General features: G+C 36.7%; 1 protein-coding gene across 3 annotated transcripts in view; it reads right to left on the bottom strand.

Moving 5' to 3' along the window:
* Positions 1–24805, bottom strand: part of lrrk2 (leucine-rich repeat kinase 2) — a 305946-nt gene that overhangs the window by 71944 nt on the left and 209197 nt on the right. For all 3 annotated transcript variants that reach the window (XM_051934956.1, XM_028812383.2, XM_028812390.2), the window contains exons 23-35: positions 21129–21340; positions 18903–19150; positions 16302–16450; positions 16108–16201; positions 15436–15622; positions 14684–14865; positions 14121–14344; positions 6980–7107; positions 6111–6329; positions 2762–2963; positions 1358–1446; positions 721–908; positions 449–603 (exon numbers count right to left, since the gene is read on the bottom strand). In XM_051934956.1, coding sequence (XP_051790916.1) covers positions 449–603; positions 721–908; positions 1358–1446; positions 2762–2963; positions 6111–6329; positions 6980–7107; positions 14121–14344; positions 14684–14865; positions 15436–15622; positions 16108–16201; positions 16302–16450; positions 18903–19150; positions 21129–21340 — 2277 coding nt within the window. The remainder of the gene's footprint in view (positions 1–448; positions 604–720; positions 909–1357; positions 1447–2761; positions 2964–6110; positions 6330–6979; positions 7108–14120; positions 14345–14683; positions 14866–15435; positions 15623–16107; positions 16202–16301; positions 16451–18902; positions 19151–21128; positions 21341–24805) is intronic.

The raw sequence follows: 24805 nt of genomic DNA, 5'->3' as shown, positions 1-24805 counted from the left end.
TTGGGTAGTGACTGAAAGAGCAAGATCGCGAATACAAGCGGCCGAAATGAGTTTTCTCTGCATGGTGGCTGGACTTTCCCTTAGAGATAGGGTGAGGAGTTCAGTTATTCGGGACAGACTCTGGGTAGAGTCGCTGCTTCTCCGCATTGAGAGGAGTCAGTTGAGGTGGTTCGTGCATCTGGTCAGGATGCCCCCTGGACACCTCCCTAGAAGCGTGTTCTGAGCATGTACCACTGGGAGAAGACCATGGGGCAGACCCTGGACACGCTGGAAGGATTATATCTCCCGGCTGGCATGGGAACGCCTCGGGGTCCCCCCAGAGGAGCTGGAGGAGGTGGCCGGGGAGAGGGAGGTCTGGGCTTCCTTGCTTAGGATACTGCCCCCGCGACCCGACTTCGGATAAGCGGTGGACAATGGATGGATGGAAGTAGCATTTTAAAACACCTACCTCTTCCTGTAAAGAAGAAAGAAGAAACTTCAAGCAGACGGTTGATTAGCCTGGACCAGAATCCCATAGGAAAGTAGGGCATCTCATAAAGCCTCACTATGATCTCTGAATTTTCACTATGGGGAAGCTCTATCACTGGCTTCTGATCAGACAAGCTGTGAAAAGAAAAAAAATGCTAAATTTTAATATTTATGGAAATTAATATTCAAAAGTATACCTTAAAATGAAACTGTTCCTCTTTAATATATTATGATTTACAATTACATAATTACCTGCTGGGAATAAGAAGCTGTTCTTCTCCCAAAGGCAGCGCAATCTGAAACCTTTCAAGCAGCTTGAAATATTGTGATATGTAATTCTTTGGAAAGCTCTTGTGTTGAAGAATACATTTTTCCACATCTGAACGCTGAATAATTCCTTTGGGGAACTTAGAATTTGAACCACCTTTAATGGTTAGTATCTTTAATTAAAAATAAATAGAAAGAATCATGTAAACTCTACAGAGTTAGCAAGACACACAATAATTTAACAGTTTTAAACATTTATACGACTGGATAGAAAAAGGAAAATATTTATTTAGTAATTACTAAAATTATTAATATATTTGTCTAACAATTAGTCAATGAACTCTGATAAACAAAAATGAAATCTTCCAATTATTTTCTGTGGCAGTGTGGCCTTGAAGCTAGGGTGTCTTATTCTAAACAGTTTGCCAATTTCATTCTCTGTTTTGACTCACAAGTCGTTTAACCTGCCTGTACTGCAGTTGTTAAAAAAAAGTTCACACCACATATACTAATAGTGCAGTACATCTTGTATATGGGGGTTATCAATGAAACAATCATAAATATATTTCTAAGATTTTAAAATTTCAAATTTAAAAAGAAACCATTTTTTTATAATCAATACCTGTGAAATTATGTTACATAACCACTGGGGATCCACAAAATAAAGATCCCTAAACTGCAGTGCTGGGTCTTCAAAGTGGAGGAGAACACCTGAAAAAAGCAAATGTAGGCTTTTTAATGTTATGCCTTTTTAGTATAACTATATTTTAAATAAATGTATACCCTTAATATTGCTCTTAAAAAGAGTACTATACTTCATGATTATGAAAAAATCTAGCTGGAAATTTGAAGACCTGCGTATCCTGAGAAAATGTGTAACATTTCAGTTTTAAGTGAAATACAAACATAAGCAATTACAACATTAATAAATATTTACAAGTTATGGTGTTTCTTTTGTTTTCATTGATTTTTCCTGGAAAAAAGTGTCCTCATTATTGTTCTTATGTATTACTGATCTTGTATATTTATGATCCAACTGAAAGTGTTTTATTTACTTAACACATACCTCTTCTTCTTTAGGCTGCTCCCGTTAGGGGTTGCCACAGCGGATCATCTTCTTCCATATCTTTCTGTCCTCTGCATCTTGTTCTGTTACACCCATCACCTGTATGTCCTCTCTCACCACATCCATAAACCTTCGCTTAGGCCTTCCTCTTTTCCTCTTCCCTGGCAGCTCTATCCTTAGCATCCTTCTCCCAATATAACCAGCATCTCCTCTGTACCTGTTCCATCATATCTGCTAACTCTCTCCCCTTACCAGTCATACTGCCAACATTCAAAGTTCCTACCCTCAGTTCCATTCTCTTTACTTTCCTCCTCTCCTCCTGCCTCTGGACACGTCTCCCCCCTCTTCTTCGGCCAACAGTAGCCCAATTTCCGCCAGCACCCTGTTGGCTAACAGTACTGGTGGCGGTCATTGTTAACCCGGGGCTCGACCAATCCAGTATGGAAATTTGTATTGTCCGCATATTGATTTGGCAAAATTTTACACAGGATGCCCTTCCTGACGTAACCCTTCCCATTTATCCGGGGTTGGGACCGGCACAAAGAAACACACTGGTTTGTGCATCCCCTGTGGCTGGGTTTTAACTTAACACATACCATTTTCTGATATTCCTAATGGTGTTATGAGTCAAATACATATTCAATTTGTTTGAAGCAATTTAATCTTCACCCTGTTCTTCTTAAATAATTCAGTAAATGACGTTTATAGATACCAAAATTCTACCTAGTAGTTTCTTACCTCCCAAAAAACAACGAACAATGAAAATAAATGTTTTCTAAAGCTTCATAAGCTAGGTTGACTTTTTTGAGTATGTTTTGTTTCTGTTACGTTTTGAAATACATAAAAAAAATAACAGATATAAACTTATTAAACTTATTAATGATTGTAAGTTATAAATTAGGAATAAGTCCACCTGTATACCAAAATATTATTACACAGAAAACATAAACGGATTTGTACCAGACTCATTCAGGAAGTGAACAGCATGAGAAAGTTCATTTTCCTCTAGTAAAATCTGGTTCTCCACTACTATGTCCAGTAAGTGACTGTGGCAAATGACTGGGAACTCGGCAGCCACTTTCTTCCGTTCCTGCAGAATTCTTTTTTCAAGTTCCAAATAACTATATGGGATCAGTTGGCCCATTACCGGTTGGTCTCGAATCTGTAATAGGACAAGAATGAATTTGGAAAACTTCTCCTCCCAGTAACAGAAAGCTAAAGTCAAAAATCAAAACAAACTATGGTGGAACTAAATGGCTATTATTATTTATGAAAGTTAAATAATCAATGACACTTTTTTTTTTAGGTCAATACAGAATAGAGTGTAAAAAAATTAAAATCATTACCAAACTGTAAATTGTATTATCCTTAGATTAAGCAACCATCACTACAACAACTGAAATTTATGACAAGGCACAGATTTGCAGGTGCATTGAGAGAAACTGTTTCCCATTTAAATGTGTTTACAAGTTTTATTTGTTTTTTTTTACTAAATTTTAGCATAGTAGTAAATCTTTTTTTATCACCGTAAATAATTTCATCTGGTATACCAGATCAACTGGTGTATTGCCAACTCCAAAAAATAATTATTATTTATAGTTTAGTGGTCCCCACTGAAAATAATTGGAAAGACCATTAGCTAAAACAGCAGCTCCTTGATGTTGGCACTAATTTAGAATGGCCCCATCTTGAAAACAGAAAAATATAATTCTGTTCTAAAATTATAACAACAGCAAAAAAACTAAGTTGTATTGCTTGAATTAATACCATTTCAGTGAAGGAATGAGGCATGTGAGTGATACAGTAGGATTTCTCTTGAGGTGCTCCCGAGTATTTTACATTTACTGACAACTTTAAGTTAGCCAAATATAACTGATTGCACAGGTCCATGAATATGCTGTGAAACAGACTGGTGCACCATTCCTGCTTTGCACCTCATAATTCCATGATATCTATTGGCTCTCCATGACTCTAAACTGAAGAGTGTTCAATAAACTGACAGATAGCTGTCATAATCAGCAGTCCTGTGAGAGCCAATTGCACGGTTAATTTAAAAAAATTCTGGATAAGTTATTTTCATTTTAATTTTTAACATATTTTATTCATTTTAAGAGTTGTAATATAATCAATGTTAAAATCATATTATTTGAGCCAACAACTTATGTTGTTGCACCAAAAATGACACAAACATCTATATATATAATTCACTAAGCCGCCGACAAGTAGACACCCATGGAAAGCATGCAAGATAGCCACGCCCACCAATTCTAAGACCATTGGCTACGACGACAACTCGCAGAGCCACGCCCACCAACTCGGACACAGCAACTCACATTCGCATTCGTCTCTGCTACACTCCACATGCACCTCTGAAGAAGTATGTTTGTCGCGGATGTGAATCGCTGTATGCGGCGTGTAGAACAGTTTGCGAGGGGTATCCCATGGTCTTACAGTTGGTGGGCGGGTCTCTGTTAGTTGCTCTTGCGAGGTTCAGTCTCTCCCTGTGCATTTCCTGTGCGACACTCACACACAGAGGCAGCGAGAGAGAGCCGCGCACACACACAGGCAGCGCCAGAGAGAGCCACGCACACACACAGGCTGCGGGCGAGAGAGACAGAGGCACACACACAGGCAGTGAAAGAGAGAGAGCCGCACACACACAGGCAGGGCCAGAGAGAGAGAGCCGCGTCCACACACAGGCAGCGCGAGAGAGAGAGAGGGTTGGACTCATAAGGTAGGAAGGTAGTTAAAGAATGCACTGGGCTTGATTTTGCTTTCACTTCTGTTTACAGCGATTGGTTCGTAGTGTGCATTTTTGAAATGTTACTTTTCTTGGTGGTTTATTAAATTACGGATTTTTTCAAATGTTCATTTTTTGTTGCTATAGCGCAAACTATTGCAGTGTTAGTTTTCTCTGTTGTTCAAGGTTTTCTCAGTGTTATTCAACGCTTTTACATCCATCCATCCATCCATTTTCCAACCCGATGAATCCGAACACAGGGTCACGGGGGTCTGCTGGAGCCAATCCCAGCCAACACAGGGCACAAGGCAGGAACCAATCCCGGGCAGGGTGCCAACCCACCGCAGGACACACACAAACACACCCACACACCAAGCACACACTAGGGCCAATTTAGAATCACCAATCCACCTAACCTGCATGTCTTTGGACTGTGGGAGGAAACCGGAGTACCCGGAGGAAACCCACGCAGACACTGGGAGAAAATGCAAACTCCACGCAGGGAGGACCCGGGAAGCGAACCCAGGTCCCCAGGTCTCCTAACTACGAGGCAGCAACACTATTACGCAGTGCATTCTATGGTTTAATTAACTATATTTGTGCTTAAAAACTTAACAAAAATATATATTTACATACAGTTCGTATGGTCTGGAACGGATTAATTGTATTTCCATACAATCCTATGGGAGAAATTGCTTCGGTTCACGACCAAATAGGTTTACGACCAGAGTTTTGGAACAAATTATGGTAGAAAACCGAGGTTCCACTGCATTCTTTTCGGTTATGACGCACGACCGCGTCCACCATCGCAAACTATTTTACACGCCATGGTCTTAGAGATGGTGGGCGGGTCTCCATGAGTTGCTCTTGCGAGCGGGCAAATGACCAGGCGGTGTGTATGCTTCGAGAATGAGGGTGGACGCGGCAGCACCATCTAAGAAGAATCATATTTGTCGCGGATGTGAATCGCTGTATTCAGCGTGTAAAACAGTTTGCGAGGGGTATCCCATGGTCTTAAAGTTGGTGGGCAGGTCTCTGTTAGTTGCTCTTGCAAGCGGGCACATGACCAGGCAGTGTGTATGCTTCGAGAGCAAGGGTGGACGCGACAGCACCATCTAAGAAGAATCATATTTGTCGCGGATGTGAATCACTGTATGCAGCATGTAAAACAGTTTGCGAGGGGTATCCCATGGTCTTAGCAGTGTCTATGCTTCGATGTGAATCGCTATATGCAGCGTGTAAAACGCTGTATTGTATGTTGCCCTCTCCAGAGTTCCATCTTTTCATTCACCTACAGTCGTATACTCAAAACCAACCCCATTTGGACAACTGTGTCTTTCATTAAGTGTTCACCCATCAATACATAATTATGCGGTGTATGCTACGCCATGGGTTGGCTAGTAAACATTATTAGAATATGCAATATAATTAGGTAACAGAGACTGAAAATGCAATGCAATTTACACACAGATTACTCAGGATACTATGAACACATATACTGCTTTTAATAATCTTTAAACTCTGTCAGTAAAATTTACTCAGCAATTATTTAGGAGAAAAAAATAGCACCTTAAAGTTCATGATCTCTTTAACTATGGCCTTCCGAAGCTTCCCTATGGAGTCAGACTCATCTTTCGCATTTATAAGATGATGCTCTCGGATAATTGGAAAACCAAAATGATTCAGTAGCTCACTTGATATTTTCCATGTACATGATTCCTGATGCTTTTCATCACTCACATCTGTGTGAGTGCCAATTAGTATAACTGGAGATGATGGGGCTCTAGCCTGAAATATAAAAGTTAAAGCACAACAGGACTCGTAATGTTTCTCAGACCTTTATGCAGTTAAATGAAACTGCCAGATAAACTCTCAAATTTTATGCATAAATAAAAGAAATGTTCTCCTTACACCAATGTGATCCTTATATGGACTTGTTCTTAATCAGCATTATAATTTCTTTATAACATAAAAACTATTAAAACAACTAGCTGAGAATTACGGGCCATGGTAAACAGCCACTAATAAGAGATTTCAGTCAAAATCATTCAAGCAATACCAAAATCCGGACCTCACTGAATGATCACTTGAATTACAAATGAGTGTGATGGTCAGTAAAAAGCTAATACATTAAAGTTCAGTTATAAAATTGGTTATTACAGAAAAATAACTGGAATGGAGCAATAAGGCAGATTAGCTCCTACTTAAAAAATAGCAAAGAGAACTCAAAGTTAAAAAGCACAGGAACCACAAGAATAAAACAGTAACACTCCACAGGCTAGAAGTGTAAGTAAAAACAGATCAGATAATGTTCTTGTTTAGCAAATGAAACTACCCGTAAGGTCACTAAGATACTTAATACCTGGCAATGCTTATTGAAAAGGAGTTTTGTTAAGAAGGAAAGAAGACAGATAAAGTGCAAGGTACAGAAAGTATACCTTAATGTTAAACAGCCAGGGCTTAATTGCATCCACTTCAGTTACACCTTTACTCACATCATAAACAACAAGATACAAAGCACGCTGTGTCATAAAGTGAGGGTGAGAACTGTAAAACTCTTCTCGACCTTCAACCAAGAAAAAAAAAAAGAGAGAGAAGCTGACATATTATTGAAAAATGTTACTGAAAAATGTTAAAATTGAATATCTTATCATTTGAAGTAAATCTGGTATCTGTTAATACTATAAACCTTTTGTCTTAGCAGGAAAAAAACATTTTTTACTCTACATCTCTAATATTCATACCGAACTTCAGTTACATTGAAATTAGCACTACAGATGAATATTTGAAAGTGAACTGAAAATTTTACAAAGCCTCCAGTTAATTCTATTTAATATTTTTATGTAACAATACAAGATTTATCACCATTTTGTACTCAAACATCATTTCCAAAAACAGCTTACTCCAATTTTTTGTTTAATAGCTGCTATTCTCTTCTATGAAACAGATAATATTCTACCCAGTAACATACGAGTATCCCTTTTTGTCTCATATGCAGGGTGCCTGCTTTCAACTGAAGACGTTGAACTGTAGGTGGGTCTCCTCCTTAAGCTGATATAATCAAAGTGAGTCAGAAAATCATTTACTTTGTATTGTAAGTCACATTATGCCTGCTGCACACAGTGTGGCTGCTGGAATTTTCAGCAAGAAAACAAGATTGCTCATGGCCAAACACAAAAAATAATAATAAATGCACCCCAGTTCTTTCTAAGGTCCCTAGAAATAGAATCATCAACAGTTTTATAGCAGTTCAAAAATTAGCTTATATTTTGTTATTATTTATAAAATAATATACTTAAAATATAAGACATGGTTAAATATTAGTGCATTCCAATGATTATGAGTAAAGACTTCAACTTAAGCACTAACAGGAAAAAAAACTTTGTAGTGTACAGTATCTTGCATTCCATTAGTGTGTGTACTCATATATGGTATATAAAGCAAGTATAAAAAACTATGAGGTGCTGCTACCTTAAATTACTACTTCAGTGCAGATCCTGCCCATTTATCTCAGTGCAAAAAGCAAGCTGTTAAGGAGCTAAATAAAAATTTTTATCTCTGAAGTCTGTTCAGACGTTTTTTGCAGGTACTCTATTTAAGCAGGCGAACTAGAAACAGAAGCTTAATATAGGAAGAAATACATGCAAACTGTGTAATACAAGAATAATATGTTGTAACAAATATGAAAAAGGATGAAACATTTATAAATGCCCAATAAAAAGAGTGGTATCTGCTAATTCTCTCTAAATACTATATCTTTCACAACTATGGCAAATTTTGAGGCTACTGTATCGGTCACTATTTGAATACATCTATAAATGTGGCTTGCTGAGGCATGATTAAGTATAGCATTTGCCACACTTATAGAAAGATCATGTGGTTCCACAACAAACCGATCTGAAGCTACACGAACTCATGAAAAGGATAAGTTTAATCAAGGCGGTTATCTTTTGAATCCTGTACTGGAAATTAGCTAATGTGAAGTACTTGCCTGCCAAATTTATTACTTTATTTTATAAACAGCATTTAAACACTGCTACATATTTGATTGTTAATGTACATTTAAACATCTTGCTTGAAAGATGCAGGTAATTTCATCGTCCTTCCACTCACTAAAACCGGTTTAACCAGGAAATCCAAGCATGTTCTGTTAGCAACAAAGTAGCAGCCAACCCTGGTTTGTGGGAAAGCACACACTTGGCAAAAAGCATTGCAAGAATAATTTAGTAAGACAGGGCAGCAAAGATTTGGTTGAATTCTTTTGTTTCTTCCCAGTGTCAATCAGCCTATATGTCTAATAAAGACTTAATTTTTCTATTTATTTAATATCTAGCTTATCAGCGTCCTGGATGTCCAAAATGTTACCAGGTGGCTTGCAGCCAAGTACATATATATATATAGATCTCGATTATAAAAAAAAAAAACTTGGGACGAAACTTTTTGGCTGTGAGACTTGATCTTTTCAAGAGAGACAGATTTGAAGAGAGACAGATAGACACTTTCACATCCTGCGACACAATCAAGCCACGTCGTCCTTTGGAAGCAAGTCCCATGAGATGGTGACCTTTGCAAGTCACGCCCTACTTACAAACATTTTCAAACAAGATCATGGTCATCTAACCTCTCAGTTGTTGGCACGCCCTACTTACAACCATTTTCAAACAAGATCACGGTCATCTAACCTCTCAGTTGTTGGACAGAACTTCAAAAACGACTAAGCGAAGAAGAAAGGTTGACGTGATACACATGCAGACCAAGTTAAAGCTTATGAAAGTAGCAAAAATCGAAAGTATCAAAAAAAATGAGAGTAAAGATCACATTAGTACTAACAAATGGAAATGATTACTCAGTGAAATAATGGAACAGCAAAAAGAGATAGAATAAATGGACATAGGTAATATGACAGAAGTATGTAGATATTGTAAGGCTTTAAAGTTTAAGTCAGAGACTTGTAGATTGGCTAATTCATGTTGCCATCAGGGAAAAGTAGTGTTGCTTCCCAATGAGGCGGCGTATCAGCGAGAATTAAAAGATTTGTTGTTTGGTGAAAGTGAAATCCACAAACACTAAAGGCAAAATATATGTGTCTACAATAATCTTTTCACGTTTGCATCATTCAATGCACAAAACGTAGATTTACACAATAATACACCATATGATATGAGAATCTGTGGTCCCGCAACAATTAAAGCTACAAGTTTAATTCAGTCAAGTGTATATTTATGATCATGGAGAAGCAATGCAACACAAAATCGAAAGAATGAAATGATCGGATGTAATAGAAAGTATACAGCCAATAATGGATACAAATCCATATGTCCAAAAGTATCACAATTTACACGAAATTTATCTGCAAAACACGGACAAAGAAATTTTCCTGGATTTCCAAAAGAATCCCAAAGATCACAGTCACATTTATAATAAACCAACATGTGCCGAATTGTCAGCAATAATAATTTCGAAAGACAAATTGTCATATTAATGTTGAGTATTGTGCATCGGTTACGAGTATTAAGTACATCTACAAGTACATTCATAAAGGGCACGATAGAGTATGTATAACTTTTTCAAAACAAAAGACTCAGGACGAAGTTCAAGCATATTTAGATACACGGTACATCAGTGCAATGGAAAGCGGGTGGCATTTAATGGAATTGCCAATGCATGGTCGAAGTCATTCTGTTGAATTGATACCGATTCATTTACCAGGTCAGAATATGATTCAGTTTAAAGAGGGCGAAAAAGCAGAAGCTTTAGAGGTAGCGAAAAACAAAACTATTGGCTTATTTTGAACTTAATAAAACAGACGTAAATGCAAAAGCATATATGTAAGCGCAAATTCCTCAACATTAAACATGGCAGAAAAAAAAAAAAAAAGAGTGTGGCATCCAAGAAAAATTAATTGCAAAAGTGTTGCTCGATTAAATTTTGTATCACCAAAAGATACCAAACGGTTTCATTTAAAATTGTTGTTAAGTGAATCAAAAAGAGCAACGTCGTATAAAGATGTTCTAACTATAGATGGAACTATGTACGGTACCTTTCAATAAGTGGCACGAGCAGCTGGGTTATGTAAATCGGACGATATATTTAAAATGATGTCTGATGCCACTTCTCTGTAATGATGCCTGACAAATTAAGACACTTCTTTGTGTACTTAATTATGACGGGTGAAGTTGATGCTTTACAATTATGGGAAGTGTTCAAAGGACCATTATCCGAAAAGTCGAATGAACAAACAGCTCTTTCGATCATCAAAGAATTATTAGAAGCACAGAATTTAATGATGCAGCAATTTGGACTTCCACAAGAAATTTAACGAATCAGACGTAAAGAAAGAGATAACAGCACAACCGTGAACACCATCTGGTCTTCCACCGGCCAAATTACTGTTGAAAGAAGGATGTATCATGATGTTATTTATGTATGAGTGATGGGCTATGCAATGAGACAAGATTAGTTGTATTGAAAATTGGTAGAACAATTCTAACGTGCAAAGTTTTAACAGGTGACAAGAAAGGTAATGTAGTACATATTCCGTGAATAACATTAGACACAAAAGGAGATCTTGCTATCTTGCTCGTATTAAAATGTTTACAGTTTCCCATGAGAATAGCTTTTGCAATGACAATTAACAAATCACAAGGACAAACATTAGAAAAAGTCGGTTTATATATAAGAGAGAAAGAAATGATATCCACTCATGGGCAGTTATACATTGCATTATCACAATGTAAGAACAAAGAAGGAATCAAAATTCAATGCAATCTTGAAGAAAAGTTAATTCCAAATATTGTTTTTACTGAACCATATTATTATATATATATATATATATATATATATATATATATATATATATATATATTGTGCCAGACAGCTGGGGACCCTACCCAGCTGGGACGCCTGGACAGTCCATGAGAGGGACGATACCTCGACTGGGCCACGAGAGGGTAACCGCCTGGGTCTACTTGGGGGCAACTGGAACAGAGCTGAGAAGCTCATCCCTATGGGAGGACGTGGCCACCGCCAGGGGGCGCCCGGACGGTTATGGAACCCTGGATGACAGCACTTCCACCACAAATCCCAAGGGCACCCGAAGTGCTTCCGGGTGCTCTCCTGACACTTCCGCCACACCAGGAAGTGTCGTCAGACGAAGCACCTGGAGCCCATCCGGGTCATTATAAAAGGGGCCGCCTCCCTCCAGTAGACGAGCTGGAGTTGGGAGGAAGGAGATGGAGCTTGTAAGGAGGGGAGTGGAGGTCACAGGAAGAAAAAGAAAAAGAAAAAAGAGAGACAGTTGTTGGTGACAAGGCATTGTGGTGCTGTGAAGAAAATAAAAGTGTGTGTTTTGGACATTCTGGTGTCTGTCTGTCTATGTCCGGGGACTTGCTTTCCACAATGGTGCCCAACGTGGGGCCCTCTACCCGCTAAAACTGAATATAGGAATCTTAAACTACTGCAGTACATTAATAGCAATAAACTGAAACATACATGAATTTTAGCAATGTATTTTAAAAAATAATATAAAAACATTCACAACAAACACACAGCAATACCTTTTCAGTGTTAAAATGTAAACTATTTGCAGCTTTTTGTAAGTAGATTTTACAATGAACAGAAAATTAGTGATGCACTATGTGAGTAAATGTTTTCATTATGATGATACATTTTGCTGACACCTTTATATCAGGCGGCTCACAGCATAATAGACAAATTACAACTGTTTACACACTTTTTACAGTTGGAGCACAGATGTGTTATTTGATTCACTCATAATAATAATAATAATAATTCATTACATTTTTATAGCGCTTTTCTCAGTACTCAATACGCTATCCACACAGGGAGGAACCAGGAAACGAACCCACAATTTTCCACAGTCTCCTTACTGCAAAGCAGCAGGACTACCACTGCGCCACATGACCACACAGTGAGATGAAGTTAGGAACTGAGTCAGCAACCTTATGGTTTAAAGTCCAGATCCATAGCCACTACAACATATTGCCTACTTAAGGAATAAAAACAAGTATGAAGTTCACATTGAAAGTACTGTATATATACAGAAATGTGAAAAAGTATGTGCTGTGTTTTCGGTCTTCCTCTATTATTGGAAATGTTTGACACCTAATGTTTCCAGGCTATCCACTAAAATCTAATTTTAGATAAAGGACATTTGAGTGAACAAGTAACACTTTAAGCTTAAGCTGCTTCTATATCTACTGTGATAAAAAGCAATTGCTTCCTACTTAAATCAACCCAAATAAAGAAGTCATTGCTGAATGAACACAACCAGGTTTGATTACAGCCAACCCTGGCCCGCTCAATATAAACCTCACTCATTTGACAATTAGAGTCAAGTTGCCAGTACAAAAAATTATATGAGAACACCACAACATAATCAAAGGAAATTCCTGAAGAGATAATAAAACGTTTTTGGAATGGTCTACAAAGTCTGTTGTAAGGCCTCCGAATGCCTACAAACTACAGCATGAGTCAAAACCTTCAAAGGGAAAATACTTCAACAGTACTGAATTCTCATCAAGAGTGGTAAACCTGCCAAAATTACTAAATGGGCACAGTATAAAATCACCAAAGTCACAAAGGATGCTAACACATCCAAGTAACTGCAGGTTTCTCTTGACTCAGCAAAGTTCAGTGTTTATGACTCCACAATAACAAAGTCACTGGATAAAAATAGGCTTCATTCTACAGAAGCCAGGGAGAATCCACTGCTAACCAAGTAGAACACAAATACTCTCTCATTTGCCAGGATCCACCTAGATGATTCCCAAGCCTTCTGAGAGAATGTCCTATGGAACTTTCTGGATGACATAGGTCCCATTATATTTGATGCAAAGCAAACAAAGCACTCCAAAGTAAGAACATCATAATAAGAGTAAAAAATGATATTCCCAAGAAGGTCATGTATTTCTCTCAAAATATCCAACAGTTAAACAATTAAGTACATTTCTAATTTCTTCATCGTCTCATGATATTTAAGACTGATTTTCTTCACTTCATGTTAGCAAAGGGGAGAGATAAAAACAAAAAACGAGTGCCACTATGGACAATGCTGCACCATCATCTCTCTGACACACTAAAACAGAGGACTTTCAGCCAATGAATTATTCAGCAGAAGTGTGGCAAGAAATGCTACTGGAGATTCTTTCTTTCTTTCTATCTAATTATCATTTCCCTCATTTCAAATGAAAGAAATTAATTTACCAAAATACATAAAAAATAATTTAAAACTTAAAGGCTTGAGAAACCACACTATTTTAAAAACTTGGTATAATGTTTTACTGTTACTTGTTCTACCTGTGTTTTTATATATTTACACTTTAAAAATTTGATAAAACTGCATGTCTATTAATATCTTTTGCTACTGTTTTGATAAATAATCTCTGTGCACAACAACATGTTGTTGTACTGTCTGCAGTATTATAACTGCATGTGCTTGACGTCTCTGTTCCAACAGTAACAGTAGCAAATACTTTTCACAGTACTACAGGGTATGAAAACCATAAATTAAAATGAACAGAAAATAAAATGCATATTAAACTTAATATTTGAAGATACCTGAAAAATCCCAGACATTTAAAACAATATTCTTTTTTCCTTTGTCTTGAATTTTCCAGTCCTTTACATCAATCCCAACTGTAGACCTTTCTGAGCGAGAACGCAAGCGTTTCAGCTTCATTAATCGATGTAGTAGGGTAGTTTTTCCACTTCCTGTGTTTCCCACTAGCATTAACTTCATGCGATAGTAGGGTACAGCCTTCTTCAGACGCTGCTGAAGGAACCTAAAAAATAAGTATCATTTAAAAAAATAAAGTGAAAGAGGGCACAAAGAAAAAATTCTTGGTCTCAAAACAACATCAAAGCAATGGTAAATGGAGATACAGTAATCTAAACTAAGTTACAAATAGTGCGTTACACTAAACATACAGTAAGCTTTTCTTCTGTTTCCATTCATCCATCCATCTTCCGTATCTATTTTTTGATGTGTCAGTTCAGTTTGTTATTTTTTATGTTTAAGTTTATTGTTAGGTGTACACAGTACATAATGAGAATATTTTTAATGTCTCATAATAGACTGCAGGCAATAATGGAATACTGAAACCTCGTAACATTGAGCCAACCTTATTATATCTTTTGTTTTACTTCCAATGTGCTTCAAGTCCAAATCAAGCTGTAAACCATCAAGAGGTAAGTCCCAAAGACGTTCTAGCTTTCCCATTTCATCTGGGAAACATTTTAAATCAGAGTTGTTGCTGACATCAAAAGATGATAAATTTTCTAAAAGTCCAATTTGTGGAGGAATCTATAAAACAAAGCATAGAAGGCTGACATTTTCATTTTAAAAACACTATAATACTTTAATCTGTGTTGGGGTCAATTTACAGTCAACCTGCTTGAGTAAGTGTGTCTGGCATTCTTCATAAAGCCATATGATTTGGCCAGCCATCCAGCCATTTTTCAAACATTCAATGACAGACATTTTGTAGAACTAATTTAGGCATTTTTTTTCCAATCTTTGTGGAATCGTCACCCAATTTTAATACTTCTCAGAGGGTGGAGAGTGCCACTCGGTGAATTCTGTGCAATCATCTGTGCTGGTGGAAAGGGTTGTCTACTACAGTGAATCAAGTGTAAGCGTCAAAGCAGGGGGTTGGGACTATGGGGCTTCCCCCCTTTGTTTTGCCTCTTTAGTCCCCAGGTAAGTGTAAAGAGAGCATCAGCATTCAACAGGGAATGACTGTTAGGTTATATCTCCCCAATTCAAATGGCTGACTGGCAGTAAAAATTTTATTCAGAAATTAACATTTGCACCTCACTCCGCAGCCTACAAAAATACATTCTCTTTCAAAACTATGTAAGTAAAAAGTCTTACCTCCTTCAGTTTATTTTTACAGAGATGCAGTTTTTCAAGTCTTGACCATTTGAATACACCTTCTTCAAGATTCAGAACACTAATTTGGTTATAACTGAAAATCAGTTCTCTTAAGTTGACTGACTCCCAGTGTGAAGGCCCAGGAAGTAAAGTTATATCGTTGTTTCTCATATCCACTGATCTCAGGCTGAAGTTTAAAGGCAAAATGCAAGTTACTATTGCTAGTATACCTAATTTTGTTTAAATAATTACAAAATAAATTAAGTTTAAATATTATTTTTGGGTTAAGTAGGCATGTAAGGGCAGTCAACGAATCACATGCATATTTAATTATAGTTATAAGTGTTTGTTAGCCTCTTTGTGGTTATAACCCTAGTTTTTAAGTATTATCTAGAGAAACAATCACAACAACTTCTTGTTCTTAATTCTTAATTGTGACCCAATTAAAGCAATGTTTTTGAAAAAAGATTGTGAAGCCCAAATGATGCGAGTTCAGTTCCTGGAGATTCACAACCTTCAGCAGTTGCAGAAAGAAACTCTTTCATGAGAAATTAACTTTGATGCACAATCAACTGAATAAAGTACTTTTTCTTAAAAATTCAAGAAGATTGTCACACAATTTGAATTTCTATGCACTACTAATTTTCTTAGCTTTAAGTTTAGGTTACTTACTAGGGAAGATGAAGAACAACATCTGGAACACATGTGAACTTGTTGTAAGACAGATTTAAACTTGTTAGTTTTAGTGGTAACCTTGGGGAAGAACCTATGAAGGAAAAACAAATATGAAACAGAACTTCTTTTTTCTTTATTTAAATATAATGCAGTTAAATAATGATACGTTTGTGGAAAATACTAGAACTTACACAGTGTGTTCTTTGAAGCGTTGAGCATTTCCAGTCTGTGGCAATCAGAAAGCACATTATCAGAAATCACAGAAATATTATTTTTGCTAATATCCAGGAGTTTGAGCTCTGACAGGAACAGGTGAACGTTTAGGTCTGACAATTTGTTCCTTAAAGTTAAAAAAAAAAAAAAAAAAAAAAAAAAAAAAAAAAGGGGTTCCTTAATTATATCACATTTGCCAAAAATTGTCACAAAAAAGTGGTAAAAACAAAAATACAAAACATTTGTTAATGATTTTGCTTTATTTTAAGGCATTATGAAAGAAGGTGAGCTTGATTTCTAATTAGAAATTGTAAGCATCTTTCAAGCCCAGACAGTAGCTAATAACATCTCTAATGGTCACAGTAGCTGCAGGAATTCATTGCAGCCAGCTGGCCGTTTTAATAATTAGAAGACATAAGAAGAAAACTGAAGCTTTTGAAGAGCAGTGCTGGGAAACCTTACAAATATACTTGTGGTACAAATACATCACTTTTTTAAAATGTATTTTTATTATTACTTAACTGCACAAAAAAACTGTCCATAGTCAAACTGAGGGTAAAGTGTTTAGGTCATACTATAAACTAGAGGTAAGCGTGTAAAAGAAGGCACTGATGCTCAGAGGATGGATGGGTTTCATAATGGAAAATGCTAAAAACTTAAATCGAAGACTCAGAAACATCTATATGGATAACTAGGGGCTTTGCTCGCTAAACCCCCTGGCCTGCACTACGCGCCAGCCACTTCGCATCACTTAAACCAAACAACAAATCTTTTAATTCTCACAGATATGCCTCTTCATTGGGAAGAAACACTACTTTTCCCTAATGGCAACATGAATTAGACGATCAATAAGTCTCTGACTTAAAGATTAAATCCGAACAATATATTCAATCTCTTTTTGCTGTTCCATTATTTCACCATGTAATAATTTCGGTTTGTTTGCTCCAATGTAATCTTTACTATCATTTTTTTGAGACTTTCGAATTTTAGTACTTTTATTATCTCTGACCTGCTCTGCATTTGTATCACGCCAACATTTTTGAATTCTTTACAATGTTCTACTTTGTCATCTACTCTTTTATCTTTTATTTCTGGCCCCGGGCATGGTTAAATCTCTTGGCACAAAGTCTTGTCTGGTGGGACATGAAAGTACAGTAATCCCTCCTCCATCGCGGGGGTTGCGTTCCAGAGCCACCCGCGAAATAAGAAAATCCGCGAAGTAGAAACCATATGTTTATATCGTTATTTTTATATTGTCATGCTTGGGTCACAGATTTGCGCAGAAACACAGGAGGTTGTAGAGAGACAGGAACGTTATTCAAACACTGCAAACAAACATTTGTCTCTTTTTCAAAAGTTTAAACTGTGCTCCATGACAAGACAGAGATGACAGTTCTGTCTCACAATTAAAAGAATGCAAACATATCTTCCTCTTCAACGGTGTGCGCGTCAGAAAGAGAAAAGCAAACAAATCAAATAGGGCTGTTTTAAGAATGCGAAGCACCGCCGGTACAAAGCTGTTGAAGGCAGCAGCTCACACCCCCTCCGTCAGGAGCAGAGAGAGAGAGAAAGAGAGATAAAAAAATCAATACGTGCCCTTTGAGCTTTTAAGTATGCGAAGCACCGTGCAGCATGTCCTTCAGGAAGCAGCTGCACACAGAAGGTAGCAACGTCCCTATCGTCTAGGTGTGCGAACAGCCCCCCTGCTCACACCCCCCTACGTCAGCGCAAGAGAGAGAGAGAGAGAGAAAGTAAGCTGGGTAGCTTCTCAGCCATCTGCCAATAGTGTCCCTTGTATGAAATCAACTGGGCAAACCACCTGAGGAAGCATGTACCAGAAATTAAAAGACCCATTGTCCGCAGAAACCCGCGAAGCAGCGAAAAATCCGCGATATATATTTAAATATGCTTACATATAAAATCCGCGATGGAGTGAAGCCGCGAAAGGCGAAGCGCGATATAGCGAGGGATCACTGTATCTCTCTGAAAAAGTCACGTCTTGTCCCAGGCTAACAAGTCTCGTCCCCGGATGTTTTTTATTATAATAGAGAGAGATATAGCAATAGCACCATACAGTCTACTGTGCAAAATGGCAAAAACCTTTTTAAAGAAACTTATTCTCAGGTTTTTCTATTTCCCCTCAATTTTGTTGAACTGGAAAAAAGAAAACTATTGTATTACAGTGCCCAAACTCTGATGTTAAACTCATGGAGGCAAGACATTAACACAATGCACAAAATATTGACCTATATGTTTTTAGGTGCTCATATCATAAATTGAAATAAAAAATAAAATAGCTTGGGTCTGACAATCTTCTACAGAAAAAGAACTAAACTTTCTGCCCCTGCTGAGCATCACCTGCCCAAGCCCATTATTTTTCATTCATAGAGAAGAAAACAAGCTATCTTAAGTTATACTATGTAGCTTACAAACTACAGAACAATTTGCTGCCTTTAGAAATGATGGTGTATTAAGAATTAAATGGGGGCAGGCAGTAGGCAAATTATAACATGAACATACAGATGACTGTATTAAGTTCCCTTAATTTTAAAAATTAGTGGCATATTGTAATACTTTACCCTTCCAGTTGCAGCTCTTCGAGGTTTTTTAAAACTCTGCCAAGATTGTCAGGCAAAAATGAAATACTGTTAAATGACAGAACCAGCTGTTTTAAACTTGAAGATCTTATCTTAGAATCCAGGGTTAAAGATGCAATTTCATTTCTTGAAATATTCAAATAGATAAGGCATGGCATTTTCATCATGTAAGATGGAAATGTTGTAAATCTGTTGCTGTGAAGATCAAGATGTGTCAAATGCTTCATAACCTAAAAAAACAATCGAAAATTTAAGAAGATGATTTACAGTGTGTATCAGTTGTAAATATCTGCAAGTTCAAGAAATGTGACTCTGTAAGATGAACAGAGTCAAGGATGTACTTTTGTCATTGGGGTAATGAATAAATGTCATTTTATTAATACCTTGCCTCTTCTTCAGAAAGCTGTAGAAAACCTCAACAAAGTATTACAAAAGTACATCATGTACTAGAATGTGCAGATTGATGCTAATGCTTTTTAAAAGGTTCAGTGAAAAAACATGTTTTACTAGACTGTTTTTCCCTGGACAATGTGAAAACAAGATTACATGTTTACTTAAATTTACACACATAAACCAATGGAGATGATTACATAGCAATACTGATTTTATTTATGTCAGAAAATCTTTACCATAGGATGGAGACGTGGTAGTATTGTCTATATTTTACTTGCAGCACAGCTGCTTCTTCAAGCTTAATGATTTTCTGTTTCACTGTGGGTACTCTGCTGTAAATGCAAGCCTCCAACCTTCAGCCATTCACTTTCTGAAACTATTTTTTTCCATTACGTGTTTTTAGAGTTTTGGCTTATATAACGGGTTAAGCAGGAAGAAGCCACATAAATTAGCCTATAATCACTTATTCCAAGCTAATTCTGAGTTACCAATTAGCCAATGATATGAATTTACTGTTACATGTTCAGTTTAGAAGTGGCGGTTGCACAGTTGATTGCGCTCCTACAAAACAGCTTCAGGAGACAACTTAGGAATCCTGGACCGGCCATTGTGTGTGGAGGTTACTCATTCTGCCTGTGTCTTCATGGGTACTTCACGTGTGGATGTGGACATGATTGTGCCCTACGCACAATTTGTGGTGTGCGCTTGTTCTTATTTTTTCTGTGAGAGTTCTCTTTTTCCCCCAAATATCCCAATGATCTGTGTGTTAAGTTAATTGGCAGCTGTAAATCAACTTGCTGGGGCCTAATGAGACTAGAATGGAGTATTCTTGAAATGTTTGCTTAATATTTTAAAGTATACTAGGAGTTCATGCTGGTAATAAACTGAGGTCAATAACTGCAACAAAAACAGATTTGGCAAAAAAAATGAATGGTTATATTTTACATTATTGATTTAAAAGAGAAGACTGGTGCTTTACTCATACTGTCAGATAAACATGGTTCTCCTACTGAACCATATTTGTTACATTGGTTGAGTCATCTAATTTTATTAGAGATATTGGTCTCATATCATCTGTAAAAGCAGACGCAATAAATTAATAGTCTGATTTTTCCCCAGCTGCAATTTCACTTAATTCATCTTGGCAAATGTCAGTAACACAACGAAAAATAACCTATTCTGGAATACCGTGGAGGATTTTAATGCACACAATACCTCCAGCAATAAGATAATTTGATTTAATTGTACCTTTCTTAGTTGTTTAAATTGTATAGGGATAAGGATTCTAGTGTTAACCAATTAATAGTTGTTGATTTGGGGATTATGACACAGAAATGTGGATAGCTGAACTGCATGCAAAAATTGCATAAATAAATCATAATGATCTCTCTTTGCTTTATCTCAGAAAGCCTTTACTAAATTAATTTCCCATTAAAAAAACACACTGTGTTTAAGAGCATAGTGCATGTAAGGGTAATGTGGAAGATTCTTGTACTACGAATGCTTTTGACCTAAAAGGCAATGAAATATACAGGTACATCTCAATAAATTAGAATATCATCGAAAAGTTAATTTATTTCAGTTACACCCATATTCTCTTTAGACACCAAAGCCCCAGAAACATTAAACTATTCTTCTAGTTACTTTACGTTAAGCACAGAATCGCTTGTTGCTTAATAAAAGTTACTTCAAAAATTATTTTAAGTAAAGCACTTATAATTTTGTCTCAGGTCTCAATGAAAAACACAATATATAAACTTTACTAAAAATATATATGAATGTACAGTATTATAAATACTACATATTTTCACATACTTCGCAAAGCTTTTCTGGAAACTCTGATAAGTTGTTATGGTGTAGCTCCAGTCTTTGTACTTGTTCAAGATAGCAATGCAAGGTTGTTTTCCCACAAAAAGCATTCACGTTGTCCAAGTCATTTCCAGAAATGTCAAGCAATTTTATGCACTCCTTCTCTATTCCTAATAACGATGACAGTTCAGGTGATCTAGATGGTGAGGTATACTTGCCTTTAAAATAAAAAAAAAATGTAAAAAAGGCAAAGCAAATACTACTTTCAGTAAGTAACAATTTGCTGGGAATTCTGTTTTTGAATGCTGAAAAATCAGAATTATATATATATATATATATATATATATAAAAAAAAAAGATATTGCATGTTTATTTTAACTTGCACAATTGTTTCAATATAAACTACTTCATATAAGATTGACTGGGAGAGAAAAATGTTCATGTGTATAATAATAGCCATTGATCCTTGAATTTCATTTTCAATTTTCACAAAGAAGAATTAAAGTTTTCAAAGTGTTTTTTTTTTATTTTATAAATTTTGCTTTACTTTTGTTTAACATAATTAAGTATGGGAACTTATGGATCCTATTCTTTATATAAGACATATTTGTAACATATCTAAATTTTTCAGCCATATTTTCTTATACTTAGATTACACCTAATTTTACAAAGTCAAACTGGTGTTTAAACATGGGTCTGTAAACACCAAAGGTTTATTTCATTTGTCTATGAGACAGCATTCTTGCTTACCATAAACTGAGATGCATTAATATTATTATTATCAAAGAGTTATTATTACTTTCCATTTTGTTGATATACACTGTTGACCACAATACCTTCTCCTCTCCTTCCTACCTAATATTATTTTCAACTTCCAGTGAACTGCACATAAATGAACTGTGACCATTCAATTGCTCCTTGCCTTGAATCCCCACATATTTTTAAGTCTTCTTTTTACATTCCTTATAGTTCCAAAAACAAACAGCAGTAGTGAAATGCAACTTCTGAAAACTCAACACAATAACTTTCAAAGTTTTTTGAGTTGAAATCTACAATTGTCATTTTAAAGAGGCTGCATGTTCTTATCATTCAAAAAATATTGAAGTGTATTATTTTGCAAATGTATTTATTATAGAAATGTACAGCTTTATAACATCACTCGGGCATGGGCTATTTTCTTCTACATACAGGTAAAACTGATTTATCAGGATTGTTGCCACCAATATAGTTTCAGCAATCTATATATTTATATTAGGTACATGTACTCCTGTTCCAAACAAAAGGGAAATATCCAGTGAGCAGCAGTTCTCTGGGCAAAAATGCCTTGTTGATGCCTGAGGTCAGAGGAGAATGGCCAGACTAGTTCAAACTGATAGAAAATCAACAGAAACTCAAATAACCTCTCATTACAACTGAGGTATGCAGAAGAGCATCTCTGAATGCACAACACGTCAAACCTTGAAGCAGATGGGCTATAGAAGCAGTAGACCACAGTGGGTGCCACTCCTGTCAGCAAAGAACAGGCATCTGAGGCTACAATTTGCACTGGCTCACCAAAATTGGATAATAGAAAACTGAAAAAACCTTGCCTGGTCTGACGAGTCTCCATTCTGCTGCACAATTTAGATGGTATGGTCAGAATTTGGCGTGAACAACATGAAAGCATGAATCCATTCTACCTTGATTCAGCAATTCAGGCTGGTGGTGGTGGTGTATTGGTGTGAGGAATATTTCCTTGGCACACTTTATACTCCTTAGTACAAACTGAACATAATTTAAATGGCACAGTCTACTTGAGTATTGTTGCTGACCATGTCCATCGCTTTATGACCACAGTGTACCCATCTTCTGATGTATACTTCCAGCAGTATAACGTGCCAGGTCAAAAAGCTCAGATCGTCTGAAACTGATTTCTTGAACATGACAATAAGCTCACTGTACTCAAATGGTCTCCACAGTTACCAGATCTCAATCCAATAGAGAACCTTTGGGATGTGGTTAAATGGATTTAGATCATGAATATGCAGCTGACAATCTTCAGCGAATGTGTGATGCTATCATGTCAATATGGACCTAAATCCCTGAAGAATGTTTCCAGCACCTTGTTGAATCTATGCCACAAAGAATGACGTCAGTTTTGAAGGCACATGGGGTCCAACCCGGTAATAGCAAGGTGTACCTAATAAAGTAGCTGGTAAGTGTGAGTGTGTACTGTATGTGTCTACACACACACACAAAAACAAAATTTCTTTATTAGTTAAGAGTCTGGTTTTTGAAAGCATGTTACATCAAAAGCACTAGGTATCCACTAGGAAAGGACATGTCAAAATATCAATATTTAGGGGTAACTCCTCCCAACAGAAAAATTAAATACCCCATAATTTCAAAGTGCCTTGACAGATTTGAATGGAATTTGGAGACATTTTAGGAAAATGCTTATTAATACTATGCTAACTTACAGGTTCTGCACTGATAGAGTGCTTTATGCAAATGAAGAACATTGCAGAAGTAATTGACAGCCTATTCAAATAGCACCACTAACCAATAGGGTGGACAGATGACTAAAGACGGAGAGCTACATTCTGAAGTGAAGTGTTCACGTTTTGAAATGGGAAGAGAAAGTTCAGCAAAGCTCAAAGAAAAAGCAAAGCTCAATGGTTAAGAAGCGCTGCTTTTTGCTGTTGACTAATGAAACTCTTAGATATGCAGCTGTTCAGTTCGGTTGACCTCCTGGCACAAGTACCAAGGGGGGATGGGGGTGTGGCATTGGTATGATAACAGCTACATGGCTGTTCAAAAATTAACACAGCCCAGCATATAGGGAACACAGCTGATTAATCGTTTCAGTTAAAAAGAATACACTTTCTAGTAAAGGTGTGTTCTGCAATGTCAATCAACAAAAGTCAGGTCACTAGGAAAAACAGGAAAAAGCAGAAATTGATCTAATGCAGGATTGTTTTACTTGGTATGTTCAAGATTAACACTAGAATTACCAGGAGTCTACGAAAAAACTCGTAGATCTGGCCCACCTTAAAACCGTTCTCACCTCTCTTTTGTCTTCTAAATGTGCCGATTAAGACAAGCAGCAAAAAGCCGGCTATTCCATCCCCCACCATCGCAAAACGTTCACTAAGTTCACTAAGTAAACACATTGTTAAAACAGAAACTTTTTCATATTTTAGTAATAAATGTTACAAAATGTAGGCATAAGCTATAGAATGTGTGAAGCCTGACGGTCAAACATCAAATAAACACTTTCACAAAAGGTTCAAGGATGTAACAACACCTTCCGTGGCGTAACGCTGAGATTTGCTGACTCAGAGCACGGCAGCCCTGCCGCACCGTAAAGACCCGAATTCAATTCCCCGCTGGGGAGAAAGTGTTTTTTTTTTTCTTTGTAGCCTCAAACGGGCATAAAATGTATAAATTGGTATGCACTGTAAATCGTTAATTTTAAAATGTCGATCACAGTTATTTCTGTTGATTAATTCATGCTTTTTTACTTAGAGTCAGAACAGGAGCTTATTCAGCTTCTGATCTGACTCTAAGTAACAGAGCCAGTATAAATCACACCCAATCTGACGCTGTTTGTTTTCAAATAATATTGCATTACTTCGACGATGTTTTCTGATTGGTACTATTCGCGTCATAAAATGATTTCTTCAAAACGTCACATATATTTG

This window comes from Erpetoichthys calabaricus, chromosome 1 (assembly GCF_900747795.2).
Source record: "Erpetoichthys calabaricus chromosome 1, fErpCal1.3, whole genome shotgun sequence".
Lineage (NCBI taxonomy): Eukaryota > Metazoa > Chordata > Cladistia > Polypteriformes > Polypteridae > Erpetoichthys > Erpetoichthys calabaricus.
Note: the sequence above shows the minus strand (reverse complement) of the source record. Positions and strands in the feature narration are given on the sequence as shown.